The following is a 25,688-nucleotide window of genomic DNA, read 5'->3' on the forward strand; positions in this document are numbered from 1 at the left end:
TCCACAAGAAAAGCTAGGCCTGCTCCCAGAGTTGCCAAAGGACAGATCTGCCTCCTCCCGCTCCCGGGTCCTCATTGGTTAGAAGCAACTGCTAGTCTCAGCCGTTGTTAGCAGCGACGTAGGCGGGTACAATCTCGGTCGCTAAGAAACCCAGTACTTCCGCTTCCTTTCCCCTATGGTAGGCTCGGCTAGCCAATCTCTTTCGTTCGCTCAATGGTAAATGGGCAGTGGGCGGGACTTCACTTGCCTAGACCAAAGAAGGGCGGGCTTGGCGTCCCGTAGCGCGGCCAATGACTGTGGGGCAGCCCCTGTAGAGTGGCTCGGGCGCCCCCACGTCCGCCTTTCCTCCTCCTCCCAGCTCTGCCCCTCCCTAACCCGGTTTCAGCACAGCGCTGGCCGCAGTCTGACAGGAACGAGACGGAGCCAAGATGGCGGCGGCCGACGGCGACGACTCGCTCTACCCCATTGCGGTGCTCATAGATGAGCTTCGCAACGAGGATGTTCAGGTCCGGAGGCTCCAGGGGACTTGGGGAAGACGGGGAGGGGGACACCGGGGCGCGGGAGGCCCTCGCGGAGAGGGCTGAGCGTTCGCTGGGAGTGGCGGAAGGAGACGGGGGCCAATCAGTGTCCCGCTCTCAACGTTCCAGGTCGCCGGACTCCAAGAGACGGCGCCCGGGATTGGGTGTGGACCCGTGGAGGGCGGGGGCCGGCGAGCCTTGAGGGTCCCGGGCCGCCGCGCGCTCCGCAGGCCCGGGACGTGGGCGCTGTGGTCGGGGCGTTTCGGCGATTGGCCGCGGCCCTGAGTGCCCCTGGGGCTGGGCGCGGGACTGGCGCAAGGCGGACCGGGGGTCTGGGCAGCGCGGGCAGCTGGGGCCTGAGAGCGAAGGCTGCCATCCCCTTTCCTGTCCTCCCTCTGCGTCTAATTTTAGTGTAGATCCCCATGGGAAGGAAGGCGTAAAAGCACTCCACTCCCGAGGGTAGGACTGGCCAAGTTCAGGGGTGATTCACGCTGAAACCCTGATGTCCCCCGCTGCCCCTTAGCACAGTTTCCTTAGAGGACTAACATTTCTGGTGAGTGGGTCAGGGTGCCCCAGACCCCTGATCCCGGCCGGCTTAGGTTTGAGCGGGTTTCAGACTTTGGTCCACCTCCCACCCTCCGAATGACCTTGTGCACGTTATTTCATGGCCCTGGGCTTCTATTTTCCATAAAATAGGGGCTAATAATAGTCTTCCCTTTATTGGGAGGTTGTGAGGAACTGAATCCGTAAAATAGAACGGTGCCTGGGTGCTTGGAAGGGCCCAGTAAATGTCACCTGTATTATTAGGATTGGCAATTGAAGAGGTCCATCCTTCAGTTAGGCCTGTTTCCCCTCTTATGAAGTTGTGCTAGGTGCACGGGGAAACCTGCTGAACCTGGTCCTGCCTTCTAGGTTCTGTTGTCAGGTGGAGTGCAGTTACACATCCTGACTCTTCCACTTCTTGCTGATTGACAATGGGCAAGTTAGTTAATCTCTTTGAACCTTGGCTTCCTCTTTTTTCAAATGTGGATAAATATCTAGTTAATTGGACCATTGTATGAGTTAATTTGTTCAGTGAACACCTGCCATGTATAGTGTTGGGCATATCATGGTCACACCAGTTGCTGTCAGGATACAGGTATATAGCAGGTAAACAGAATTAAATATACAGTATCATTAACATGTATGAAATGGTGAGAAGAAAACAAATGGGGTGATGTGATAGTGAATCAGCAAGTATTTGTTGGGCCTTTACTCTGGGCACTGAACTGGACGCTGTTGTACAGCAGAGGACAAGACAGACAAAAACTTCTGGCCATGGGAGTTTACCTTGTAGTGAGGGGAAACAGACAATGGACATTAGGTGAAATGTATGCTGTATTAGTTGAGGATATGTATGTGTGTTGGAGGATGTGATTTAAAGCATGGTCAGGGGAGGCTTTGATGTTTGAGCAAATACCCTACTATGAAGGCAGGGGAAGAATCTGTGGGGCTTTCTGGGCAGAGAGCACAGCAAGTACAGTATGGGGTGGGGGAATGGGCCAGTCAGGGAAGGTGTTTCTGAGGGTGCATAGTTGAGGATGGGACTGGATGAAGAGCCTCCCAGAGGGAGCAGACCTGTAATGGCTGTAGTTCTCATCTTGCGGTGATTTTGCCCACCAGGGGACATTTGGCAATGCCTGGAGACATTTTTGGTTGTCATACCAGGGAATTGCTGCTGGCCTCAGGTGGGTGCAGGCAAATGCTGTTAAACATTCTGCATACATGGGACACTGACCCCAAAGCACAATAAAAAAATAATCATCCAAAATATCCTTAGTGCTAAGACTGAGAAAAGCTGATTTATGGGAGATTTGCCTTGAGGCAAAAAGGAGCTAGGTTATCTTTGGTCAACGTTATCTTTGGTTGCTGTAACAATTGCTATAAGCTTGTGATATTATAGATCACAAATTTATTGTCTTACAGTTCTGGAGATCCAGTCTGTCATGGGTATCACTGGACTTAAACTCAAGGTGTGGTCAAGGCTGCATTGCTTTATGGAGACTCTAGGGGAAAATCTAGTTTCCCTGTTTTTCCCACCTTTGTAAGCCTGTCACATTCCTTGGCCCATGACTCCTTTCTCTATTTTGAAGCCAGCCACATTGCATCTCTCCAGCCATTCTACTCACATCTGCTTCTGACCACAGTCAGGAAAGGTTCTCTGACACTCGCAGATAATCTCTCTTCATCTCCGCATCTCAGCATCCTTAACTTTGATCACTTCTGTAGAATCTCTTTTGCAGTATAAGGTAGATAGATACTCACAGGTTCTGGGATTAGAACAGGGATATATTGGTGGATCTCATTCTGCCTATCACAGTTACTATAATTAGAAAGTAGAGATTGAGGGGGAAAATCATAGGAGATTGAAGATGGTTCTAAAATATTTTCTTTTTGCTTTAGTTTTAAGTAATTAATATTTTTTTGTTACTTTTTTTTTCCTTGAGGTTTTTGAAGGGGTGCTATTCAGCAAGTATTTATGGAGTACTTAACTGTGGGGACACAACAGTGTACCATGAGCAAAAAATGCTTTCGTGGAGCTCATTTTTTTGAGACAGACAAGAAACCAAGTTCAGTATAGAGAATGGTAGATGGTGGATTGGGTCTGGAGGAGATTGGAGAGTGTGCTGCATGCAGCTTTATATAGGACGGCCAGTGTCGGTAACATTTGAGCACAGAGGAGGCAGCAGGCCTCATGGATATCTAGGAAACAGCATCCCAGGCAGAGGAAATTAGTGTAAAGGCCCTAAGGCAGGAGTAGGTAGAAGGTGTTATGGATCAGAAAGAAGGCCATAGGAGCCAAGGGAATAAGCTGTTTATGATGGGAAATGAAGTTGGAAGAGGAAGCTCAGGTCAGACCTTGCAAAAACCTCATGAGCCATCATTTAAGCCTGGGCTTGGCAAACAGCTGCCTGGCTGTATGCTTGCTTGTTTTTTTAAATAAAAGTTTTTTTTTTTTATTGATTAATTTTAAAACTCAGATACACCCATATGTATATTTACTGTCTGCCTCTTTTGGGGGGAAAATGTCAGTTTCTGACTTAAACCATCACTGTCAAATTACTGGATGTTTGCCTGTACAAGGTGCTGTACAAAAGAATCATTTTTATGTTCTCATTGAATCTCACAACTTTGAAGTAGATCCCTTGCTCGTCTACATTTTCCAGATCAGGAAACTGAAGCACAGTAAAGGGAAACAACTTGGCCAAAGCCTTGAAGCCGAGGCGTGAGACAGTACAGGATACTGGAAAGAACAGGGAATACCAAATCCTATAGTCTCAACACATTCTTTTCAGGAAATATTTATGCAGTACCTCCTATGTGGGAGATACTGTTTCAGATGCTGCAGATACAGTAGGGAGCTGCTGCCCTTGTGGGGTTTATACTTTAGTAGGGAAGACAGATGATGGATCAGTAATGTGATGTCAGTGGCAGTGTTTGCTAAGAAGAAAAACAAGGTAGCAACAGGGAATAGAGCAAACCCAGGGCTGATGTTTAGGTCAGGGAAGGTTCCCCTGAGAAGGGATGTTGAGCAAGGCCTTGAATGAAAGGAAGGAGAATGAACAGGTGAGGTAAGAAAATCTGGGCATGGGCAGAGAAAAAGTAGGTACAGAGGCCACAAGTGGGAACAGCAGGAAGGCCCACGTGGCTGAAATTGGGTGAATGGGAAAGTGGTGGGATGTGGGGACTGAGATGAGGCTAGATTAGGTGAGGCCTTTGAGCAGAGGAGCAAAATGTTTTAAAGGGTCCTTCTGGCTGTTGGGGCAGGAGATGCGCAGGAGCAGATAGCTTATGAGAAGCCATTGCAGAACACAGGCCCAGTGTTAGCACATAGATGGGGGAAGATGGTTGGATTTGGGTCATGTCAAGCAGGGCTGATGGGTTGGATGTGGTGTGGTGGGTGCTGTAGAGAGAGGAAGCGAGGATGATGGAAGTTTGACCTCAGTTCCGCCAGTTTGTTCTGTGTGTCCCTATAGTAGCTCCTGTCTTTGGGCCCAGACCCCTCATCTGTAAAATGTGTGCACTCTTGACCTCCACAGTGCACACTGGCAAAGAATCCACGTCTGCTGGTTGTGGGGATGCAGTGGAATGGTATGGTAAGTGGCTGCCTATCAGATGTGGGAAGGTGCAGAGGTTTAGTTCTCATGCTTTGCCCGCCATAGATTCACTGGGTTTACACGTCTTGTCCAAGCCTCCCCACACAAGCCGGTTCCAGGCAGAGGCCAGAAAGCTGTGTTGGCAGTGTCTCAGCTGGTGAGGAGTACTGCTCACATCTACAGTAGAAGCCAGCAATGCTACACTGTATCCTACTATACCCAGGACAGCCCCTGACCACCAAGGACTACCGAGCCCCAAAGGCTGCAGTGCCGAGTCAGAAAACCCTGCTATGTGCTGCACAGTGTGCTGAGTACTTGGTATGTGTTAATCAAATCCACACAGAAGACTTTAGATAGGTACTCATTTTCTTTCCATTAATTTTCTTTTAATCATTAAATTTAAAAAATACATAGAGAAAATAATACTAGATACCTAGTTGCAGCAGTTTCTGCAATATTTGCCACATTTGTTTCATCTGTTTATCTCCTTTTTCCCTGAAGTATTTTAAAAATAAATTCTAGGCTTTAGACATTTCCTTCTACGTTATTCAGTATGCAACTCTAAAACAACGTACACTTTTATAACCACACTGCCGTTATCACATCCAAGTTAACAGCAATTCTTTGGTATCATTTGATTTTCCTGATTGTTTCAGAAGCATCCTTTTGTAGTTGGTTTGATTTACATCAGATTTGGCCATGAAATATAATTTAAACCAAAATTTAAAGTCTGGAATTCTTCCCATTTAATAAATAAGGATACTCTGCCCGTATCGTACAATCTAGTGAGTGGCAAAACTAGAATTAGCCAAGGGCTCTGGGCTTGAGGGCACATCCACCACCTAGCCTTGGCCTCCCTGCAGAGATTGTCTTGCACATCAAGGTTCAAATTCCAAATTGGCTTCTGTACAAGTTACTCAACCCTTTGGGTCTTTGGTTTTCTTCCTTTTTAACACACTGGTTCTGGGCACAGAACCTAGGACCTTGGGCATGCTAGGCAAGTGCTCTACCACTGAACTACATCCCCAGCCCTAGGACCTTGGTGTTCTTGTTAAATGAAAAAAGGATGGAAGGCACACGCATCAAGGTTTTCCAAATGAATTAGATAGATTATGTAAAGACAGAGCAGTTACCAGCCATCATCTGAGACATTGCAGAATTCCCCTGTGTCTACATCTTGGAAACATGGTGTTCCAGATTTGGGCTTCTTTTTATGGAGTGTCTTGGGATTTGGTAAAGCAGAACATAGAAAAGGAGTTTGCCCTCTAAGAGCTTACAAATAAGGAGTTGGAAGAGGGCAGTTACGAAGAGCACAGGTTCGGTCTAGGCTTTGCCACAAATTCACTGAGGGACAGTTTCCCCTCTCTGTGCCTCAGTTTCCTCATCTGTGAGGAAATGAGTGCAGAGTAGTGTTTGCCTCTTCCTTTGCTGTGAGAGAGAACACGTTTAAGTGTCTAGTTCTGAACCTAGCACATAGAAAGCACTCTGTAAATAGTAGCTGGGGTTTTAAAACCTTTAAAATCTGTTTTGTGTGTGTGTGTGTGTGTCTGTATTTATGGTGAAAAAAACAAAGTTTAAACTAACCAGCTGGACTAGTTTAGATGAGTTTGATTGTTTTCAGCACCCAAAGCATCACAGTCAGGAGCCAGCTGAACATAACATTCCTTCTGGCTGTCAGGGCTGGTCAGCCTGTTGACCTTGGCCATGTGGTGTAATAGAGCTCTTTTCAGCATGGCTTGTCTAATGCTGTTGGCCTTGATCTCCAGAGTGCACACTGGCAACAGAGCAGTGCCTCCATCTGCTTCATGGTAGAGTCTGTGGTCAGGAAATCTTGGTGGATGCCGTCAGTGTGCTTCTGGGCGGGGGTGGGGTGGGGTGGGGTGTCTGAGGATACTTGGGCTGCCTGTGGAACTGCAGTGTCTTGGGCCCCTGAAGGTGGGTGTTATGCAGGTGTGTGGGTGTGACTGTTGAGGCCTTTTGGCTCTACCTTCTTGACTTTCAGAACCTTTGCTTCAGCCTTGGCAGAGACAGGAGCTTCCTTGTTTGCTTTTGGTACTTGCCTAAAGCTCTGTGTTTTTCAGTAGGGCCAGTTCTGTACTGGATTCTAGTTCAGGAATCCTCATTTGGTACCAGTCTTGACCCTTATCCCAGAGACAGGTTGTCTTCCAAATGGGGGATCATGCATGTGTGTAAATAATCATAATGCCAACCAAGCAAACTGAGAAGTGTTCCTAGGTGCTATGGCTTCCAAGGGGGTAGGGAAATTACTGCCCCGCTCCGCTTTAGTGTACTTTTTTTCTTTCCCCTGTTTCAGAAAGAACATGAGAATAATAACAGGCAATATTAAGTGCTTATTATGTGTCAGGCTCTTCTCTGTTGTCCTTACTTTATCATCCTAGTGAGCCTGTGAGTTAGGCCTTATATTTTTCATTTTACAATGAGGAAACTGTAGTTCCAAAATGCCTGGGACTGGCATGAGGATCCTTAGCTAGTAACTGGTGAAGCCAGAGTAGACTCATTGATTATTAAAAAAAAAAAAAAAAAAAAGAAAAGAAAGAAAAAAAATCGGTTGCTACAGAAATAGAGGTCACATTGGCTGTTCTCACTTCTCAGTGATGATTCTAAACAGTCATCAGGTGGGTGCTTAGTATTTCCCACACACATCCACCCACCCACATTATTTTTATTTAAAAATTTGGTCCTTCATGGAATAAGGAGGAAGGATGCATAGACTTTAGGGCTTTAGAGTGGAGAGACACTTCTGTCATTCATTGAACATTGTCAAACCATACACATCCCAGACACATCCCACCTCCATTGTTGGCCACTGTCTTTACCAAAGCAACTGTTTTGAACATATTTCTCTGCGTATACTAATATCTGTATTATGTTTATTTTACCAAAATTAATCCTGTGAATATTTATTGGGTACTTCCTCTGTACCAGGCCCTGCATTAGGTTCTTGGAGCAGAGTGAAGAAGGCAGAGTCCCTTGCCCTAGCCAGGCTCATGCTCTCGGAGGGGAGGAGAAACAGTAAGCTAGCAAGTTCATGTTGGGGCATGATAGGAGTTAAGCTGTGCAGAGTGCTGGGGTGGGTGCTGGGATACTGTTGTGCGTAGGGTGGTTACCAGGTGAGGTTGAGCAGAGACCCCAGGAGGTGAGGGAGGAGCCCCGGGGCACATGGGGGAGAATTACCAGTCCAAGGAAACAAGCCAGCAAGTGTGCAGACCTGGACTGGGAGTGGCTGTGGGTTGTTTGTTGGCTGATTACTCTCAAGGAAGCCATTGCCCCAGGCACCCAGGGAGCAAGGGGGAATGTGGATCAATAGATAGGCACTAGGTCAGCCAGAGTAAGGCTGCTGACTTTTTATTCGGATTGTGAAAGGAAGACATTCTGTGTATGGGATCCTGTGGGATCATACTGCACTCACTCATTTCAGGGAAGGCTCCATGGTTGCATGTGAGATGAGTCCTAGAAGTGGGTAGTGTTTCTGCAGGTGCAGGCAGAGGGAAGGAGGATTTTATTCTTTAGATTTTCATGTGCTGGGCTTTGTGCTGAGGCCTTTTGGAGATAGGTCCTTGGTAAAAGTGCAGACATGGAGCCCAATGGGTGGACTGTGGTAAGTGCTGGCAGCAGCACACTTGGAAGACAGTACCCAAGGAAGTTCTTTTGGGATATGACATGATGAAGAAACAATATTAATAACTTCTGTCAAGAATGCTGCAGGAAAACCCAGTTGAGATTGGTTTAAATAAGGAGGTTCATTATTTTTTTCTCATAAACAAGTTCAGCAGTTCAGGAATATCAAAGAATTGGGTCAAGCACACCACTCTTGACCAGCCTTATGGTCACAGGGTGGCCATAGCATCTGCTGTCCTTGGAACCACAGGGAAAGAAGGGCCAGCCCAGGACACACAGGGACTTGCCTCCTTCCTCCCTTGAGTCAAGGAGGGGTTCTTTTCTGGACTCCCCAGCAGACTGCCCTTAGATCTCGTTCGCAACTAGGCCATGTGCTGAGTCAATTGGGATCAAGTTTAAGATGATAGGAAAACTCTAAGTAATGGGCTTAAATGAGCTTGAAGTTTATGTCTGACTGATGATTAAAATGTCTGCTGGTAGTCCAAGCTGCTGTGACACTCCATGATGTTAGGGTCCCACTCTCTTACCATTAGGGTCCCACTCTCCTACCATTGTACTCTGCATATTCTTCCCTTACCACCACCTTCTAGGTTACTTCAAGGCCCTGAGATGGCTGCTGAAGCCCCAGACATTATGACCACATTCCACACAGGAAGGAAGGTGTCGCCCCATTTTACTATAAACACACTTCCCAGAAGTAGCATATACCATTTTCACTTGGGTTTCACTGGCCAGATGTTGGTCTTTAGTAGCACATTCAGAATTAAAGTGACTTGGAAATGTCTTTTCCAAGGTGGTCTTGTGCGTAGCTGAAAACCAAGGGATGTGAGCCACAGTATAACCAATGTAGGCAGGCGCTCTTGACCTGGGGCTCATCTCTGATCCCTAGGCAGACCCATGAATTTGAATGGGAAAAGTAACTTAATTTTCACTAACTTCTAACTTACGTCTAACTTTCCTTCTATTGGAAGTATATTATGACAGAAGACTTATAAGTAGAACCTGTCACCAGTGGGAATCACAACATATCCCTATTTTATTTTATCTGTTGTATGCATCGTTTAATATTATTTATGCTTACCTCTGTTTCAAAATTATGTCAGTGTTAAATCTGCTTACGTTGGACACTGCCATCAACTTCCCTCCCCCTAGAAAAAAGCAGAAACTTTTGATACTGGTAGAGAGCCTGCAGCTGGACTGTGTCCTGGCTCTGCTGCCTATGGACTGTGTGAGGGTATTCAACCTCTCTGTGCTTTGTTTCTCTGTCATCAGATGGGTGTCCTGTGTCCCTTCATGGGGATGTGAGGGTCAATTGAGTTAAACTTGAAAGCATGCAGAACTGGAGCATAATAAGCATTATGGGAAGAATTTGCCATCATTATTTGGTGGGCAGTTGGCTAGCCGCCTCCTGTGCACTTCCCGATTACTCCAACAAAATTAGGATGCTGTCAGCAGGGGGAGGTGCCACAGCTGCTTTGACTGATCTTTCTCTGGTGCTGGGGTATTCTAGAAAGTGTGTCACTTTGTACTCATGATAACCTCCTGAGGTTAGGTATTATCGTTCCCACTTCCAGGTAGAAAAAATGAGGCTCAGAAAGGTGGAAAAATTTCCCAAGATCCCACAGCTTATGTAAACAGTTTAGCCTTGAACCTAGGTGGCCTGCTCTGAAACACCACCTCTGTCATGCAGTCATGAGCCCTCTGCCTGAACAGACTGGAGGACATTATTAATAAAACCACAACTAGAATGTCCAAGGACAGCTCTCCGTTGTGGGAGAGGACTGGCTCTACGGGCCTGCCTCTTGGGCATCCCTTAGGTACTGTAGTGTGGAGATTGAGTTACGCTGCTTGGGCTCTGCTTGTGGCCTCGTTGCTTTCCAGCAGGTGGCAGCCTCTCCAAGTCAGCAGCCTCACCTGTAAAATGAGTATTCTAGAGACAAAACCTGTGAGCACAGTTCTGGGGTTGTGTTGATTATCCATGTCGAGCTTTTAGAAGCACACAGGATACAACCAACAGATGCTGGTTGGTACCTTTGCTGGCATAGTTATGATGATTATTGTGATTATGCCCTGCCACCATCCCATGGTCCTCAGGGCTGCTGCTCACTTGAGGCCCCAGCCACGTTTGCCTTTCCCTAAAGTCCAGCTGAGAGAACTCAGATCTAGCCTAAAGACAAAGTGAGGAAAGCAGGCAGCTAGGGCAATACTCCCCACTGTATTTTATGAAAAAGTTCAGACATGAGAACATTGAGAAATTAGTACAAGAGTCAGTAAAGTGCAGCCTGTGGGCCACATTCAGCCACTACCTGCTTGCACAAGTGTGCTTTTGTTGGAACTCAGCCATGCTCGTTGGTTTATGCAATGTTGGGTTCTGTGGCTGCTCTTGAACCGTGAGGGTAAAGTTGAGTGTTTGGGACAGAGATGGAGGCTCTGCAAAGCTGAGAATATTTACTGGCAATTTATAGAATGGTTTTGCTAACTTCTTGGCTAACACACTGAGCAGCTATATACTTAGCACACGGATTTGGTGATGGATTATTTTTGTCATATTTGCTTTTCTATCATTTCATAGGTCTGTCTCTGTGTACATCTTATTCTTTGGTAGAAAATAAATTGTGGGTCTTACAAGACTTCATCTTTAGGTTCTTTTATTGCCAAGAGACGTGATCTTGTCACAGTCTCTGGACAGCCTTGAGAGACTCACCCTTGTGGAGATGGAGAAACTCAAGGGGAAGGTTTCAGTCATCCTGCCCCAGAGCAGCTGGTCTGGGCCTCAGTTGCCATAGGTGGAGAGGGTGTCAGTGGTGCTTCCCTCCCAGGCTGAGAGGCTCCATTGAGGACCCAGCACATAAATGCTTTGAGAGTGACCTGTCATGTGTGTTAACCAACATATCCGTTCTTTATGGCTGCTGCAGCAAATCACCAAAAAGAAGGTGACTTCAGCAATAGATTTGTCCTGTTACTCTTTGGAGACCAGAAGTCTAAAATCAAGGTGTCAGCTGGGTTGTTTCCTGTGCAGGCTCTGAGGGTTCTGATCTAATGCTAGACTGGGTGGGAAAACCCATCAAGGCCTGTGTGCTCAGTGCTCTCAGCCTCTGTGCAGTATTCCTTTCTCCAGGGCATGGCCAGGACCCATTCTGAAGTGGGGGGGTCTATGATCCACTGGCAGATGAGGAATTCCAGAGAATTCCATCATGGGCAGCTCCAAGACAGATTGAGGAAGGTTACAGTTTCTGTGGCCCACCTTGAGAAAGAGAAATTCTGGTGTCTATGGCCTACCTTAAGGAGGGAGTTATAAGCCAGGAACCGTGGACAAAAATGAAAAATGTGTATTGTAATATCATGGGCCACTGGCCAATCCACCGTGCTAGTGGTATATTACTACTGCTAATGCTGTTGTTCATAGGAATGTTCATAGGAATGTTACGGTACTTTCAGCATCACTGTTAGCTAGCAGCTTGGGTTTAAATGCCTGCTCCAGGCCATCTTAGCTCTGTGACTCTGAGAAGGAACTTCTGCTCCCTGAGTCTGTTTTCCTCCATAAAGGGGGACTTAGAATCTTAACTCTGACCTCAAAGGGCTGTTGTGAGGATGAAGTGAGATCTTAGTGAGTGCTTAGTGTAGGACCTGGTCCAGAGTAAGCTTACTGTACCAAGGCTGCTGCAGTCCAAGGGCACGCACAGCTTTGTCATATGGTACTGAGTGCGAGAGCGGGTCCTGCAGGGGGAGTGGTATTGGGGAAGCAGGTTCAGTCTTGAGAAGTGCCCCTGAGCAGTGCTGGGCTTGGTGAGATCCAGAGGGTGCTCTGGCACTTGTTGCCTCTGCTACCATTGTTTTTAATGGTCCATTCGAGGCCGAAGAACACTTGGTAGATAATGACTACATTACTGCTGAGCATCTTTATATGTAGATGTTTCCAGAATTGCCTTGAGTTTGGGATTACTAACTTTCTCACCTTTTCTTGTTCTCTGGTTAGCTTCGCCTCAATAGCATCAAGAAGCTGTCCACCATTGCCTTGGCCCTTGGGGTTGAGAGGACCCGAAGTGAGCTCCTGCCCTTCCTTACAGGTAAGGAGGTGGACTCCTGGGACCCAGGTGGAGGGTGACTACTGGGGGTGGTTCCTGCTAATTGAGATAGAAGTGCATCGTAGATTTCACATACTGTGTCTGCTTCTTTGGAGCGAGGACAGGAATTCAGAGGAATCAAAGTGCAGCCTTACTGAGAGAAGGTCTGTGGTGAATGGTGGCAGGCTGGCAGCGGGGTCTAGAGGCACAAGGAGCTCATTCTGCATTGTGGCGCCAACTGTTATCTGGTGGCTGTGAATAATTTTTTTTGCGGGGGGGTACCATGGATTGAACTCAGGGGCACTCGACCACTTAGCCACATCCCCAGCCCTATATTGTATTTTATTTGGAGACAGGGTCTCACTATGTTGCTTAGCGCCTTGCCCTTGCTGAGCTGGCTTTTAAATTGCAGTCTTTCTGCCTCAGCCTCTTGAGCTGCTGGGATTACAGGCATGCGCCACAGTGCCTGGCTAGACAGTTTTCCTTACTTGACTCTTTTTACCTTTTTTTTTTTTCCTAATCAACCATTGGGATGGTCATCCCTGCACTATAGCACGTGAGCATTAGAGGTTAATGATGATTACTAACACTTAGGATACGCTTGCCACGTGCAGGTGGTGTCTAGACTGCGTTGAGTGAGACGGAATTAGTTTTCATGAAGTGTTCATAGTGGTACCTGTACTTGTGTCCCTTTCCCTTGCCATTCACTGAGCCAGTCTTCTAGCAGTGCCTTATGGCAGGTAATACTACTGTCCCCATTTTGTAGATGAGGAAACTGAAGTGTGGAGAGGTAAAGTAATTCATTTGCCCTAGGTTGTACTATTAGAGAAGGAATGATTATAGTCATTCTGTCTCCAAACTTGACAGCATTTGTTAATGACCAGTAACACAAACTTGGGTTCCCTACTACCTGATTTCAAATCTAAGCTCTCCCACTTTCCAGGTGTGACTTGGACTTGATATTCCATGTTTCCCACCCTCAGATTCATGATGTGTGAATGGATGTAGGAGTATAAGACAATATGAGGATTGAGGAAGGCTTCTACAAAGAGCCTGTGATGGCACTCAGTGTGTGGTCCGTGCGCTTATGCTGGTGGTAGATTGCTTCCATACCTGCCATCTGTGAAGATGTGTGGGAATTGCCCAGCAGAGTGTCTGGCACAGACTGGGTCTCAGTTGATAGTAAATCCTCTGGTGTCACTACTTACATGACTTTCTGAACTTTATGTTTAATACCAGTTAAAATTGCAAACTGAAGGTTTAATGGGCTGTCATTGGAAGTGTTTCCTCTCCAGTCATCTCACCTGGACCTAGTGATGATCCTGGGAATGGAGGACACCAAGACTGTTACCCCTCCCTTCCAATGTGGGGAAACAGGCCAGAGCAGGTTCAGCCAGTTGCCCACAGTGACACAGCTATGACTGAGGAGCGCAGGTGTGTGAGACTCTGAACACCACCTGAGGAGTAGGTGTCTGTGCTTGTGATGGTGAGCCCAAACCAAGTGGCTTCCACTGTGAATTGTTGGAGAGACTCGAAAGCGCAGACTACTGAGATAGGAACATCTCCTGGAGCAAGGGGGTGGCTGAGCAGGATAACATGGGTCAAAAGGTTTAGAGAGTGAAGTGGAGGGCCTGGCTTGAAACACGCAGCTGGGAAAACCTACTGTGCTCACTCCCCCTCCTTACCTCAGTTACCTTCTCTATAATGGGATCTACAAAAAGCACCTAACCAGAGTTGTCAGGTACTTCTCACATAGCCCAGTGTGTCTGTGAGTGGGTGGTGGGAAGGCAACTGTCACCCCACTCCCACTCACTAGCAGGTGAGTGTGGTGAGTAACCAGTGAGTGGAGGTGGGGTGACCGAGGTGACCAGAATGAGGGATACAAGGCAGCTTGGGTTCGATTTTGCTGAAACAGGAGGTTTAATCCTATAGAGGAGGGCAGGGCACCATTGTAGATGGCTGCTGAGAGTGGAGCAAATTAGATGTAGAAGCACCTCACGCACATGCAGAATTTGTATTGAGGGTTGGGTGGAGGAAGAGAAAGACAGCTGGAGATGGTGGTTAAGAGCAGAGACCCTGGAGTCTGTCTGCGCGAGTTCAGTCCTGCCTCAATGTGCTTTGTTTCCTCCTGTAAATCAGTGATGTGTAAGCCTCAGTGAGAAGCCTCAGTGAGTTTTATGTCTAAGTATTATCTTCGTTATGTGGTGAAATCACATATAACGTTATAATGTTAATAATTCAAGTGGGAAGACGAAGGGTCACAGTAATGTGGGAGCCATAGACTGAAGAGGTCTGGTGATTCAGAGAGGGACTTTTTTGAGTTTTTGGAGTCCCAGGTGATGTCATACTTTTCTGCTTTGGACTTCAAACCACTGGAAAATGTTTGGAAGGGCAAGTGTCAGGTACTCTGCGTTTTTCAGAAAAGGTGGTGGTGTTTCAGACAAAATATGCTTAAAGCCCTCTCTGAGCTCAGTTCTACAGAAATTCAGAATCATTGTTATGAGAGGAAAATCACCACATATTTTTTGGCTAAGGACAAAATACTGCAGACCAGATGTCTTAAACATCAGAAATTTATTTTCACAGTTCTGGCAGCCGGAAGTATGATATCAAGGTTCTTTCTCCTGAGGTCTCTCTCCTTGGTTCACAGATAGCAAGAGTCTAAGCTCAAGGGGGTCTAAATGCTGATGGATGCCAGGGACATGGTACTTTCTGCCAGTGATAGCAGGCCCCACTGCCTTGGGGAGAAACAGCCTGAACTCAGGGAGCAAGGCCTTTGGGTTAGTTACAGGCAGGGACAGTTTTCCCATTCCAGAGTCAGTCATTCTTTCAGTAAATCTGAACAGAGCTCCTCTGCTGGTCTTTGTTAGGAGTGGGTATGTGCAGGGGCCAGCCCAGAATGAACACAGCCTGTGGTGATAAAGGCAGCATGGGACGCAGGGGGAGGGAACCCAAGGAAGGGGCCTGGCTTGGTCTAGGGCCATCCTGAGATTCCTGCAAAAGGTGATAGCTGAGCCAAATCTGAAAAGAGAAGACTTTATTAGGCAGAAGAGGAGGAAGTTCCTAGCAGAACTTCCTGGAAGTGCTTGACCCACACAAGTAAGTTTCCATTGACCAAGTCCTGCACTGTATATATATGGTCTCTGCCGCTCATGAGAGACAAGAGTGACTGAGCACTCTTTTTGGGAGCAGGAACTGAGAGGCTCAGTGGCTGACATGCTTCTCCCATTACCCACACCTAGCAAAGTGCAGGCCTGAGACTGGGTGCTGACAGTGTAAGAAGCAGAGTGGAGCTTCTCTGTTCTGAGCTTGGGTTACTGAGGGGCTGGGGTTGGACTTGGGGTAGAACTGTAACAGTATCTGTCTTGACCCCACAGACACCATCTATGATGAGGACGAGGTCCTCCTGGCCCTGGCGGAGCAGCTGGGAACCTTTACCACTCTGGTGGGAGGCCCAGAGTATGTGCACTGCCTGCTGGTGAGTCCGGAATTGCTGAGATCCTCTTCCCACCTCTCCCTCCAAGTCTGACCTCTGGTCCTTCCTGTCAGGTCCAGGAAGGGGAAGATAGAGGAGAGGCTGGGGACCACCTCAGAACAGACAGGGCTCGACAGCACTTTAGTCCATCAAGTCAGTAGTGGTATTCGGTATGGTATTACTGAAGGGGCACTTGCCATCCACACTGTTCCCCTGACACCTGACTAATGCCAGGGTTTGGAGTTGGGCTGGGTTCTACCACTTGTTGGGTGACCTGTAAGAAAGTTATTTGATTTCTCTGTGTCCTCTTTTATGAAGTGGGAATCATCAAACCCTACATTATAACTGACTTGAGAATCCCATGTCATAACATTTGGCACAAAGTACTGCAGTTGTCATTATCACTGTCACGTCTACCCTTTGGGTAGCGAGAGTCTCTTAACAGATGAACCCCGTGGAGCACTAGGAAGTTGAGCATCCCAACAAAGTCACACAGCTAGTAAGGGGGGATTCCAGGGCTGTCCTTTGAGTCTCTGCCAGACCCTGCCCTGCTGCCGCCTGTGTGTCATTATCCTGGATGATGGGACACAAAGGGTGTCAGATACTAACAGGAGCTGCAGTTCAGGAGAAGATAAGAGTCCAGGTGGCCTGGTTTTAGGTCCTAGATTGTAGCAGTTGCCAGCTTGGACAAGTAACTTAAGCTATCTGTGCCTCAGATTTCTGCTCTTTGAAATAAGGCCAATATCAGGACCTGTTTCACACAGTTTAATGACACAAGGACCCTGCTTCAAACACATAGTAAATAGGTGTTTCTACTCAATGTCAGTGAAGATTGTTGCACCTGGAGCGCAAAGGACAGGTGATACCCTTTCCTAAAAAGTACCTAGTGTAATTTTAAGATTGATGGGTCCCAGTGAATATCTTTCAAGGACCTTTAAGGCTCACTGGATGAAGGATGGGATGGGGTGATCAGAGATGGAGTTTCAGAGATGAGTCCACCTGGAAGCACGAGGTGGGGCTTCCGAGCTAGTCTGCAGGGAGGGAGCTGTCCAGTAACCTCATGTTCTTGCCACAGCCACCCCTCGAGTCGCTGGCCACAGTGGAGGAGACGGTGGTGCGGGACAAGGCGGTGGAATCTTTGCGGGCCATCTCACACGAGCACTCACCCTCAGACCTGGAGGCCCACTTCGTGCCGCTGGTGAAGCGGCTGGCGGGTGGCGACTGGTTCACCTCCCGCACCTCTGCTTGTGGCCTCTTCTCCGTCTGCTACCCCCGAGTGTCCAGTGCTGTCAAGGCAGAATTGCGGCAGTGAGTCCCTCCTCTTCCTCCCTTGTCAGCAAGCCTCCCTGTGAACTCGGTTCCCTTCTCTTGAGCCTGAGCCCCTGTGGGTCCACCCAGGGCCCTGATAATCCCAAAGCTCTCCTAGCTTCTCCCCTCAGAGAGGCCTGTCCTTGAGAGTGGTCTCTGGACACCATGGCAGTAAATCCACAGGCTCCGCCTCAGTGGGAGTTCTTCCTCCCATTGGCTGCCGAGAGGATTTAAAAGAATTGTCACATATAGATGCTTAGAGTAGAATCTGGCACATGGAACACTCGATGAATGATGTCTCATGTTCCCTAGGGCCTGTCCTTAGCAGGCCTGCCCTCAGGTTTTGACCATCTCTATCACGCCTCACATTGCTGCCCCATTGCTCATTCCATGATGCTGGCTCACAGCTGTGCACACATGCTGAAAGGTGTGCGTTACTCCCCACACATCTCTGCCATAATTGCTGCTGAAAAATGAGACCCTTCAGTGGCATTTTGGTTGAGCACTTTATATGGCCTTTACCATGGTTGTGAGCTCTTGCCATTGTCTGTGGATGTGCTGTGTGCAGACAGGCCCTAAATGTCTCAAACATGTTGAAACCTGGTGCCAGTCCATGTGGGAGGAACTGTTGCTGTCAGCCCCACGTGCCAGGGCTGGGGAGATGAGAGGGGCCATCACTTGCACAGTCCCCCAGCCAGAATTAGCCCCTGAGTGACTGTGGAGTTCCCTAGGGATCCTAGAGTTCCCCTTCCTGAGCCCCATTCTCTTCACCCCAGGTACTTCCGGAACCTCTGCTCAGATGATACCCCCATGGTGCGGCGGGCCGCAGCCTCCAAGCTGGGGGAGTTCGCAAAGGTACTAGAGCTGGACAACGTCAAGAGCGAGATCATCCCCATGTTCTCCAATCTGGCCTCTGACGAGCAGGTAGGTTTGCCCCCTGACCCCCTGTCATCCCTGCCTCTGGTGAGCCCAGTATCATAAAGGGAATGCCAGGGCTCAGTGGGGCCCCTGCTGCCTCCCACTGCTCCAATCTTTTCCCCAGGACTCGGTACGGCTGCTGGCTGTGGAGGCGTGCGTGAACATCGCCCAGCTTCTGCCACAGGAGGACCTGGAGGCCCTAGTGATGCCCACCCTGCGCCAGGCTGCTGAGGACAAGTCCTGGCGTGTCCGCTACATGGTGGCTGACAAGTTCACAGAGGTAGGTGAGGTATCGCCCACGTCCCATGTGGGTGAGGGAATGGGTTCCCCTCCAGAGGGATGGGCTGGCTGAGAAATAAAAGCTAAGAAAAGTGGTACTTCGAGATAACCACAGGACACAGAAAAATAGTTTCAGAATGGGGCCAGCGATGGGCCAAGCTGACAGAAGAGTCCAGCTTCTAATAAAGAAGGGAGCCGTGCTTGCTTTATTTATATTGGAATACATCAAAGACTTTGATAGAAGTTCTTCACCAAAACAGGATAGAGGTGGGGGCAGGTAGGCTGCTCAGTTCCTAAGGGGTCCTGCCCATCTCTGGTGCTGTTCGGGACCTTTTGGCAAAGAGGAGCAGGAGTTCGCTTGCATTGGGGTCTTAATAGGGGAAGTGCCACTATAAGTTCCCAAATACCAGATCTATCCGCTCGCTGGCTCAATGCTGAAAAGGTCCTTGTGCATTTCACGGATGGCTTCCCACAGTGAGGGGCTGTTGACATTGTCCTACAGAAGGGAGGACACAGGGGACAGGGCAAGGGATGTGTAGGAACTGGAGGTTTTCATTAGGTGAGCACATTCTCTCAGGTGTTGGAGCAAGAAGATCTCTGTGATCGACCTGGTGAATCCCACTACACATGCCACTCCTGGCTGGTTGCTGGGGCAACTGAAGTGCTGTAGTGAGACATTCTGAGGCCAAATTCAGACTCCAAGGAAGAAAGTGTGTTCCTGTCTTCACAGAGCTTTCTTCTTCTTCCCCCTTTTTTTTTTTTTTTTAATAAAAGAGAAGACATAGCCCAAAAGTTTAGTTGGTTAGATTGACACCAGCAGCAGATAGAATAGGGACAACAGCCCAGAATAGTGCTCTTTGGCTGAGTACCATCTCTTTCCTGGGAGTCGTTAGATTGCAGTGAATTTAGCACATTCCTGATCAAAGGGGCTGGTCAGCCTAGGTGGGGGGAAATTGATAATGAAGTGTCAGAGGTGTGGGGCAGAGGGGGAGGTAGAGGGGATCAGGAAGCATTGAGGAGCGAGTGCTTTAGCTGGTTGTGGTGCTTCAGCTGGTTGTGGAGGATGAATGGGTGAGAGAGAGCTAGGGAGGGATTGTGTCCCAGCAAGAGCATCTGGGAGGGAGGAGCGGGAGTGAGTAGGAAGATTCAGGGCTGGATCTTGGACCCAGTGCAGTAGAGATGGGCAGGGTCAGAGCACACACTCTGCTTGCCACTCCACTGTGGGCTTCCTCTCCTGTGTTGCCGTTCATTTACACTCATGACTGTTGGAGGGGTCAGAGCCTCCGGTACCATTTCCCTGGCTCTGTGAAGATGCTAGGAAAGGTGACCACGCAGACGTGTGTGTACAGCCTGTGAGTCAGCACCTTCCTGTCCTTGTCGCCTGTGCACGAACAGCATACACCGAGTCGGGACAGGGCTTTGGACTGCTTCAGCAGTGCTTGGCTCCCAGCAGACAACAGATATTTGTTATGTGAATGAAAGGCAACATTTGCCCGGGAGGCCTGACAAGGTTTTCACTTATTTATTCCCTTCTTGGTGATGAACCATCCTGCTTCCATCTGTGTCTTTAGGAACCAACTCTGAGCAGAGTCCATGTGCCAGGAGACAGGCAGATCTAGTTTACTTCCTCCCTCAGTCTTTATTGTTTAATTTTAATTATAAAAGTAATACCTGTTTCTGGTAATCAGTCTTAAGAAAATAAAAATCATTAATTAAAAGGTGGGAGCCACTATGTTATTAGAATGTTTCTGGATTAGGTAACATAAAACCAGATAAAATAACCTGAAGGATAAGGAGGGCTGCTGTTATCTTTAATGCAAGTAACACCGTGAAGTACATGCCCTCACGGGCCTCACTTTGGTTCTGAAGAAGCTAAGGTTCAGAGAGGTGCAGAGTTTTATCCAGGGTCATTCGGTGGTGCTGGGATTAGAGCTCAGTGAAGATTCTAGTCTCCTTGCTCAGGCCCCTGATTCTGGCGCCTTTACTTTGATTTTACCCATTGGCCTACAATGGCTGCCCAATAGACCCTCTCACTCTCCCCTTTCACTCATCCCCTTTCTCCCTATCCATAGCTCCAGAAAGCAGTGGGGCCCGAGATCACCAAGACAGATCTGGTCCCTGCCTTCCAGAACTTGATGAAGGACTGTGAGGCTGAGGTGAGGGCTGCAGCCTCCCACAAGGTCAAAGGTTGGTGCTGGTGACCAGAACTCAGCAAGGTGGGTGGGTGTACCGAGGGTTGAGAGCAGGAGTAGGACATTGGGTCTCATCTGCCCTCCTGCTCTTCTCACCCACAGAGTTCTGTGAAAGCCTCTCAGCAGACTGTCGGGAGAATGTGATCATGACCCAGATCTTGCCCTGTGTTAAGGTGATGGGGAGCTCCGTGGGAGGGACAAAGAATATGGGGTGGGTTGGGCTCTGGGGGCTGCCAGACACAAGCTAGGTTCCCTGCCTGCTAGTGCCACACTTGGGCTTAAAGCAATTGGGGGTTCCTAACTACAGACAGAATCTGAGGCTTGGAGCAGGGTGCCATACCACAAGGCCAGCCTCAGCAACTTAGTGAGACCCTATCTCAAAGTAAAAAATGGAAAGGACTGGGGATATGGCTCATGGCTCAGGAGTAAAATGCTCCTGGGTTAAATCCCCAGTAACAACACAACAACAACAACAAACCAAGAATTTGCAGCTCAGGGCTGACTTTGGTGACAAGTGCTGGCAGTGAGAGTCCTCAGAGGTGACCCTAGTTTTCTCATCCAGAGAGCTCTGGGATTGGGGTGGGGTTATTGGAAACAGGCCCATCAGCTCTAAGCAGTGGGGACATGTAAGAAATTAGTTTGCCCTGTCTCTGAGCTGTCTATTTCTACTAGTGAGCAGGGCAGAGGAGCAGCTGTCTCAAGAGCCTCTTCAGAGTTGGTGTCTGCTTGGCCATTGCCACTGCAGGGTGGCCTGATGCTGGTGCCTCCTCCCTTCTCCCTCACAGGAGCTGGTGTCAGATGCTAACCAGCACGTCAAGTCAGCCTTGGCCTCAGTCATCATGGGCCTCTCTCCCATCTTGGGCAAAGACAACACCATTGAACATCTCTTGCCCCTCTTCTTGGCTCAGCTGAAGGATGAGGTAAGGATGCCTGGAGGGAATTCAGCTCTGAGTTTGCAGAGGTGACAGGCTGCCGGCCCAGCTTGACCAGAAATCTACTAGGACCTCTGCAGGCATTCAAATCTCTGCTCAGTTTATTGTTTGTGGGCACAATGATCTGTGTGTTCACTCATTCTCGCATCAGGCTTTGTTTTGTATGTCCCGCACTAAGTGTTTGGTCCTTTTCCTGGGTGTTGGGAATACAAATGAGGAAGAACAAGTCAGTTTTGATCTTTGACCTTCACAAACCGGCAGCAGAGAGGGCAGAAGGGCAATACCCATCTACAGCATCCAAGGTGCTATAGGTGCTGAGACAGTTGGGTCATGTTTTTTAGGGCTCAGGTGAAGATGCTGTAATAGAGACCTTAAGATACAGTGACTTAAATAAGACAGGATTATTTCTGTCACAGTGAGCCCACACTGGTGGGTTAGCCCTGCTGACTTCGACTCCTTCTGGGTCTGAAGTGAATGCTCTAATTTTTACTGTCTCCCAGCTCCCATGAAAAGGTTGGCACCTGACAGCAACAGACCTGGTCCTCCTAGGGACAAGACATTACATCTGCTCACACCTGCATGCCCCATTATCCAGAGATAGTCGTGTGACCACTCCTGACTGTCCAAGTGGCCAGGACCAGAGAAGGCAAGAGGGTGATAACTGGAGAGATCATCAGTGTGACTACTAGGAAAGGAGTTTTGATTTGAAGCTGTGGGCAATTGGCAGAGCTGGGATTTATCTGGGTGTTAGAATAGAACCCTGAGGCCAGTGCGAAGGAAGTAAGGTGGCCGAAGGAAGTAAGGTGGCCGGAGGGTGCAGGGGAGGCCACATGGGGGTGACTGCAGGGGTCAGGGAGGGGCCAGGCTGGATCAGTGGTCCTGTTTTATTTGGGTCATGTTTACCTCTAATGGAGCACTTTGATGACATTACAAAGTTGTAGTTTCTGACATATTCATATGCACATTTTCTCAGACTTGGGTGAAAATGGCCACACAGGTGTTCCTACTCCAAAAGTCTTTTTTTGAAGCAGGAAGGAAAGACAGATCAGAAGCTCTTAGCATATGATTGTGGATTTTTTTCCTGAGGATAGTCAGTCTTCAGTTTATCTCTGTCAGGCTCAGGTACCAAAGAGCTGTTTAGGGGAGCCAAGGTAGAAAAAAGCAGAAGGGTTATGTTCGACTTAAAACTGCTGGTGGAAGTCATTTCATTAAAAGGTTTTGCTTTGGTAGGAGGAAACCACGGGGTGGCTCTCCTGATGACATGATAGTCCGAGCTTTTGTAAACTGTTGCATAGAAATCCCTCTGAAGGAAAGCTGGGGAAGCTTTCAGTAAGATCATTTATGTCAGTTTATGATTACACATGAACACTGTTTCACAGAAGTTCCAAGGAAAGTACTCTAAGAGGAAAGTGAAGTCAACAAGCTGGTTAGCACCAGAATACTTCCTCCCTTCTCCCCGAGTGTTTGGAGTTATAGAAAACTGACCCCCCCCAAGGTGGGGGATCTTGGTTCTGAGACTTCTTTAGCCTTCAGACTAGGTAGCAGAATACTGGCTACCTTCTATCCCTGATGGAAAATCTTGTCATTTTGTTTTTTTTTTTTTTTTGCCTTTAAAAAACCAACACTTTCACCAATTATATTTAAACAAAAACACACGATGTTTGCGCCACGTGTTTACAGTGCTTCCTGGGGTGGCTCTCCTCACCGTCTCGCTGGGGCAGAGCGGCAGGCAGCCATGTTTCTCCTGCTGGATGGGGGAGGCTCACACAGCTTCACATTATCCGGAGGCTTTGGATTGAAGACTCTAAGGTCTTGAAATCCCAAATGGTCATGGCTCCATCGATGCCAGTAGTGCAAAATTTGCGACAATCTTGCTTGTCCACCTCATAAATAGACACTTGAGTGATGCTATTCTGGTGCAGCGTTTCCAAGGCTGTATTGCGGTCCTCGGTGGTGGCCCTCTTGTCCATGTTGCGGAAGCGTTCCATGGCAGACATGTTGCGCTGGATGCTCTGCTTTGGAATGTCTAGCTTGGAGACAAAGGTCAAGCAGCCGCGGTCATCGTAGTTAAAGAGCATCGGGCAGCAGTCATGGCCAGCTGCCACAACGCTATTCTCCGAGACAAATGATACACTCAGGAGTGGCAGGAACTCCGCTTTCAGAGTTGAGACCTGGACACTTTTTGAGGCATCAGCAACAGACACGGTGCTGTCGTGGCTGACCCAGGCCAAGCGGCTCCCACTGGCAGAGAAGCTGACCCCATGGACCCAGCCGCCAGTGCCACTGCCACCAAACTCTGACATCAACTGACCAAAAGGCATCTTGCTGCCCCAGGGCATGCTGGCTGGCTTCTCATCTACTTTTTTAATGTAGGCAGAAAATACTCTGCATTTGAAGTCGCACGATCCTGCTGCCAGCAAAACGTTGTTGGGATGCCAATCCAAGCTGAGGACCGTGGAGCGGATCGGCTTTTTAATGTGCTTGCTTACCCACGTCATTTTCAGATTCGAAGTAGCAAACGGAAATGAGTCGTGCTCCACTTCCCACAGCAAATTTGTTCTCTAGAGGGGACCATTTCACAAAAGTGGCTGCGCGATTGATCCTCAGGATCACCAGGGTGGGCTTCCAGACACCATCTTTCTGACTCCAGACGTAGGCATTGCGGTCTGCCCCACAAGTGACGATGCGGTCACTCTTGGGAGCCCAGTCAGTACCTGTGATGTGTCCATTGTGCTCCTTGAGTTCATGAGCTTTCACCCACTGGCTCCCATTCTTCTTATAGATGTGCACTTCATGATTATTGGGGCTAAGGGCAATCTGGGTACGATCCCTGTTCCAAGCATGACAGGTGATTGGCTCTAGTAAAAACTGATGCAGGGACATTATTCTTAGTGTTTTCAGAGGATAGAAAGCTGGGGTCGGGGCGGTCCGGAGGGGCTCAGAGCGGAGAATTTGCGGACTCTGGTCAGTCGATGCGAACAGGCTCCGGCGGGCGCAGGCGGAGGCTGTCATTTTGGTAAAAGGGATTCATATGCTTTTTACATAGGAATTGTTGGGGAACCTCTTGTGGGATTTCACTTTGGGGGTTCCATATAAGGCCATCTTGTCCTCCCATTGACTGCTAGTCTCTTTATTCATTTCTTGCTATGTCTGGGTTCGTGAGTCCATCCTCATGTTCAATGGGTTGCTGCAATAGCCTGCAGAGTTTAGATGAGCTGTTCTGTTCACATTTCCTGTTTAATGCAGTGCAGGGATACAGAATGAAGTCTTTGCTGATTCACAGTTGCGTGGGAGAGAGACCAGCTGGGTTTCCATTGTCTTCTCCCAGTGCAGTTGTGAGGACAGTGTTTACTTCACCTAGCAGTGATGTGTGGCAGCACACATGGAGTGTTCCCAACCAGGTGGCTCCCCTGAGCCTGAGTGGTCTGGATTTCATTGGCAGTTGGTTGCACAGGCCAGCAGCACTTGTGACTAACCTTAGTTACTTAGTCCCCAGCCCCTCCAGAGAGCATGCTGATACCAAGGCCTCAATCGTGGATCACAGTGTTAGCACAGACTATCTGGAGTAGCCCAAGGTAAACCAGGACACTCTTGCCTGTCAGGACATCCCAGGGGCTTAGAGGTTCCTTTCCAGGAGCTGGTCAAGGGCCAGACCTTTCTCTGAATGTGCAATGTTTGGATAGCCTTGACCTGCTGACTTTACTGCACACTTACTAAGTTGGTTCACTGGTTTGTTTCAGTGCTTGCTTCTTTACCCCACACTTCTAAGGGAATATAGAGAAAAGTAGCTCCGTGTCTGCCATTCAGGAGTATGTAATATAGGACAAGGATCTAGTAGAGCTTCTGTATTGAGTAACAAGAACTAATTGTGGCCAGGTGCAGTGGCACATTCCTGCAGTTCCATTACTTGGGAGGCTGAGGCAGGAAGATCACAAGTTTGAGGCCAGCCTCAGCAACTTAACAAGATCCTATCAAAGTAAAAAAGGGCTGGGGAGAGGGAACTGTGACCACGCACAGAGCAGGCCCAGCGGCCTGCTGAGGGGCAGAGCCGCCCCCCACCCCCCGCGCCTGCCAGGTAGGGGAACTGTGACCACGGACAGAAAAGGCCCAGTGGCCCGCGGCGGGACAGAGCTTCCAATCACTCCTGCAAGGTAGGCGGGCCTGCGACCCACTGGCAGAAGAGGAGCAGCGGCCTGCTGAGAGGCAGAGCCGCCCCCTCCCCCTGCA

At 48.6% G+C, this 25,688-nt stretch overlaps 2 protein-coding genes across 2 annotated transcripts in view; one reads left to right on the forward strand and one right to left on the reverse strand.

Annotated features, from left to right (window-relative positions):
* The first annotated feature begins 346 nt into the window (after positions 1–346).
* Positions 347–25,688, forward strand: part of Ppp2r1a (protein phosphatase 2 scaffold subunit Aalpha) — a 39,160-nt gene continuing 13,818 nt past the window's right edge. Inside the window, exons 1-9 of the mRNA XM_046466048.2 lie at positions 347–506; positions 12,270–12,360; positions 15,735–15,835; positions 16,908–17,140; positions 17,917–18,064; positions 18,183–18,338; positions 20,410–20,524; positions 20,632–20,702; positions 21,315–21,449. Of these exons, the coding sequence (XP_046322004.1) occupies positions 429–506; positions 12,270–12,360; positions 15,735–15,835; positions 16,908–17,140; positions 17,917–18,064; positions 18,183–18,338; positions 20,410–20,524; positions 20,632–20,702; positions 21,315–21,449 (1,128 nt within the window). The 5' untranslated portion in view covers positions 347–428. The remainder of the gene's footprint in view (positions 507–12,269; positions 12,361–15,734; positions 15,836–16,907; positions 17,141–17,916; positions 18,065–18,182; positions 18,339–20,409; positions 20,525–20,631; positions 20,703–21,314; positions 21,450–25,688) is intronic.
* Positions 23,072–24,460, reverse strand: LOC124107834 (actin-related protein 2/3 complex subunit 1A-like). Its single transcript, XM_046466049.2, is given in 2 exon segments — positions 23,072–23,954; positions 23,956–24,460. Coding segments are annotated over 2 exon segments (1,110 nt in total). The 5' UTR covers positions 24,345–24,460; the 3' UTR covers positions 23,072–23,233.

This window comes from Marmota monax, unplaced genomic scaffold, assembly GCF_021218885.2.
Source record: "Marmota monax isolate L192 unplaced genomic scaffold, Marmota_monax_Labrador192_F-V1.1 WCK01_AAM20220418_F8-fsc00160, whole genome shotgun sequence".
Taxonomy (NCBI): Eukaryota; Metazoa; Chordata; class Mammalia; order Rodentia; family Sciuridae; genus Marmota; species Marmota monax.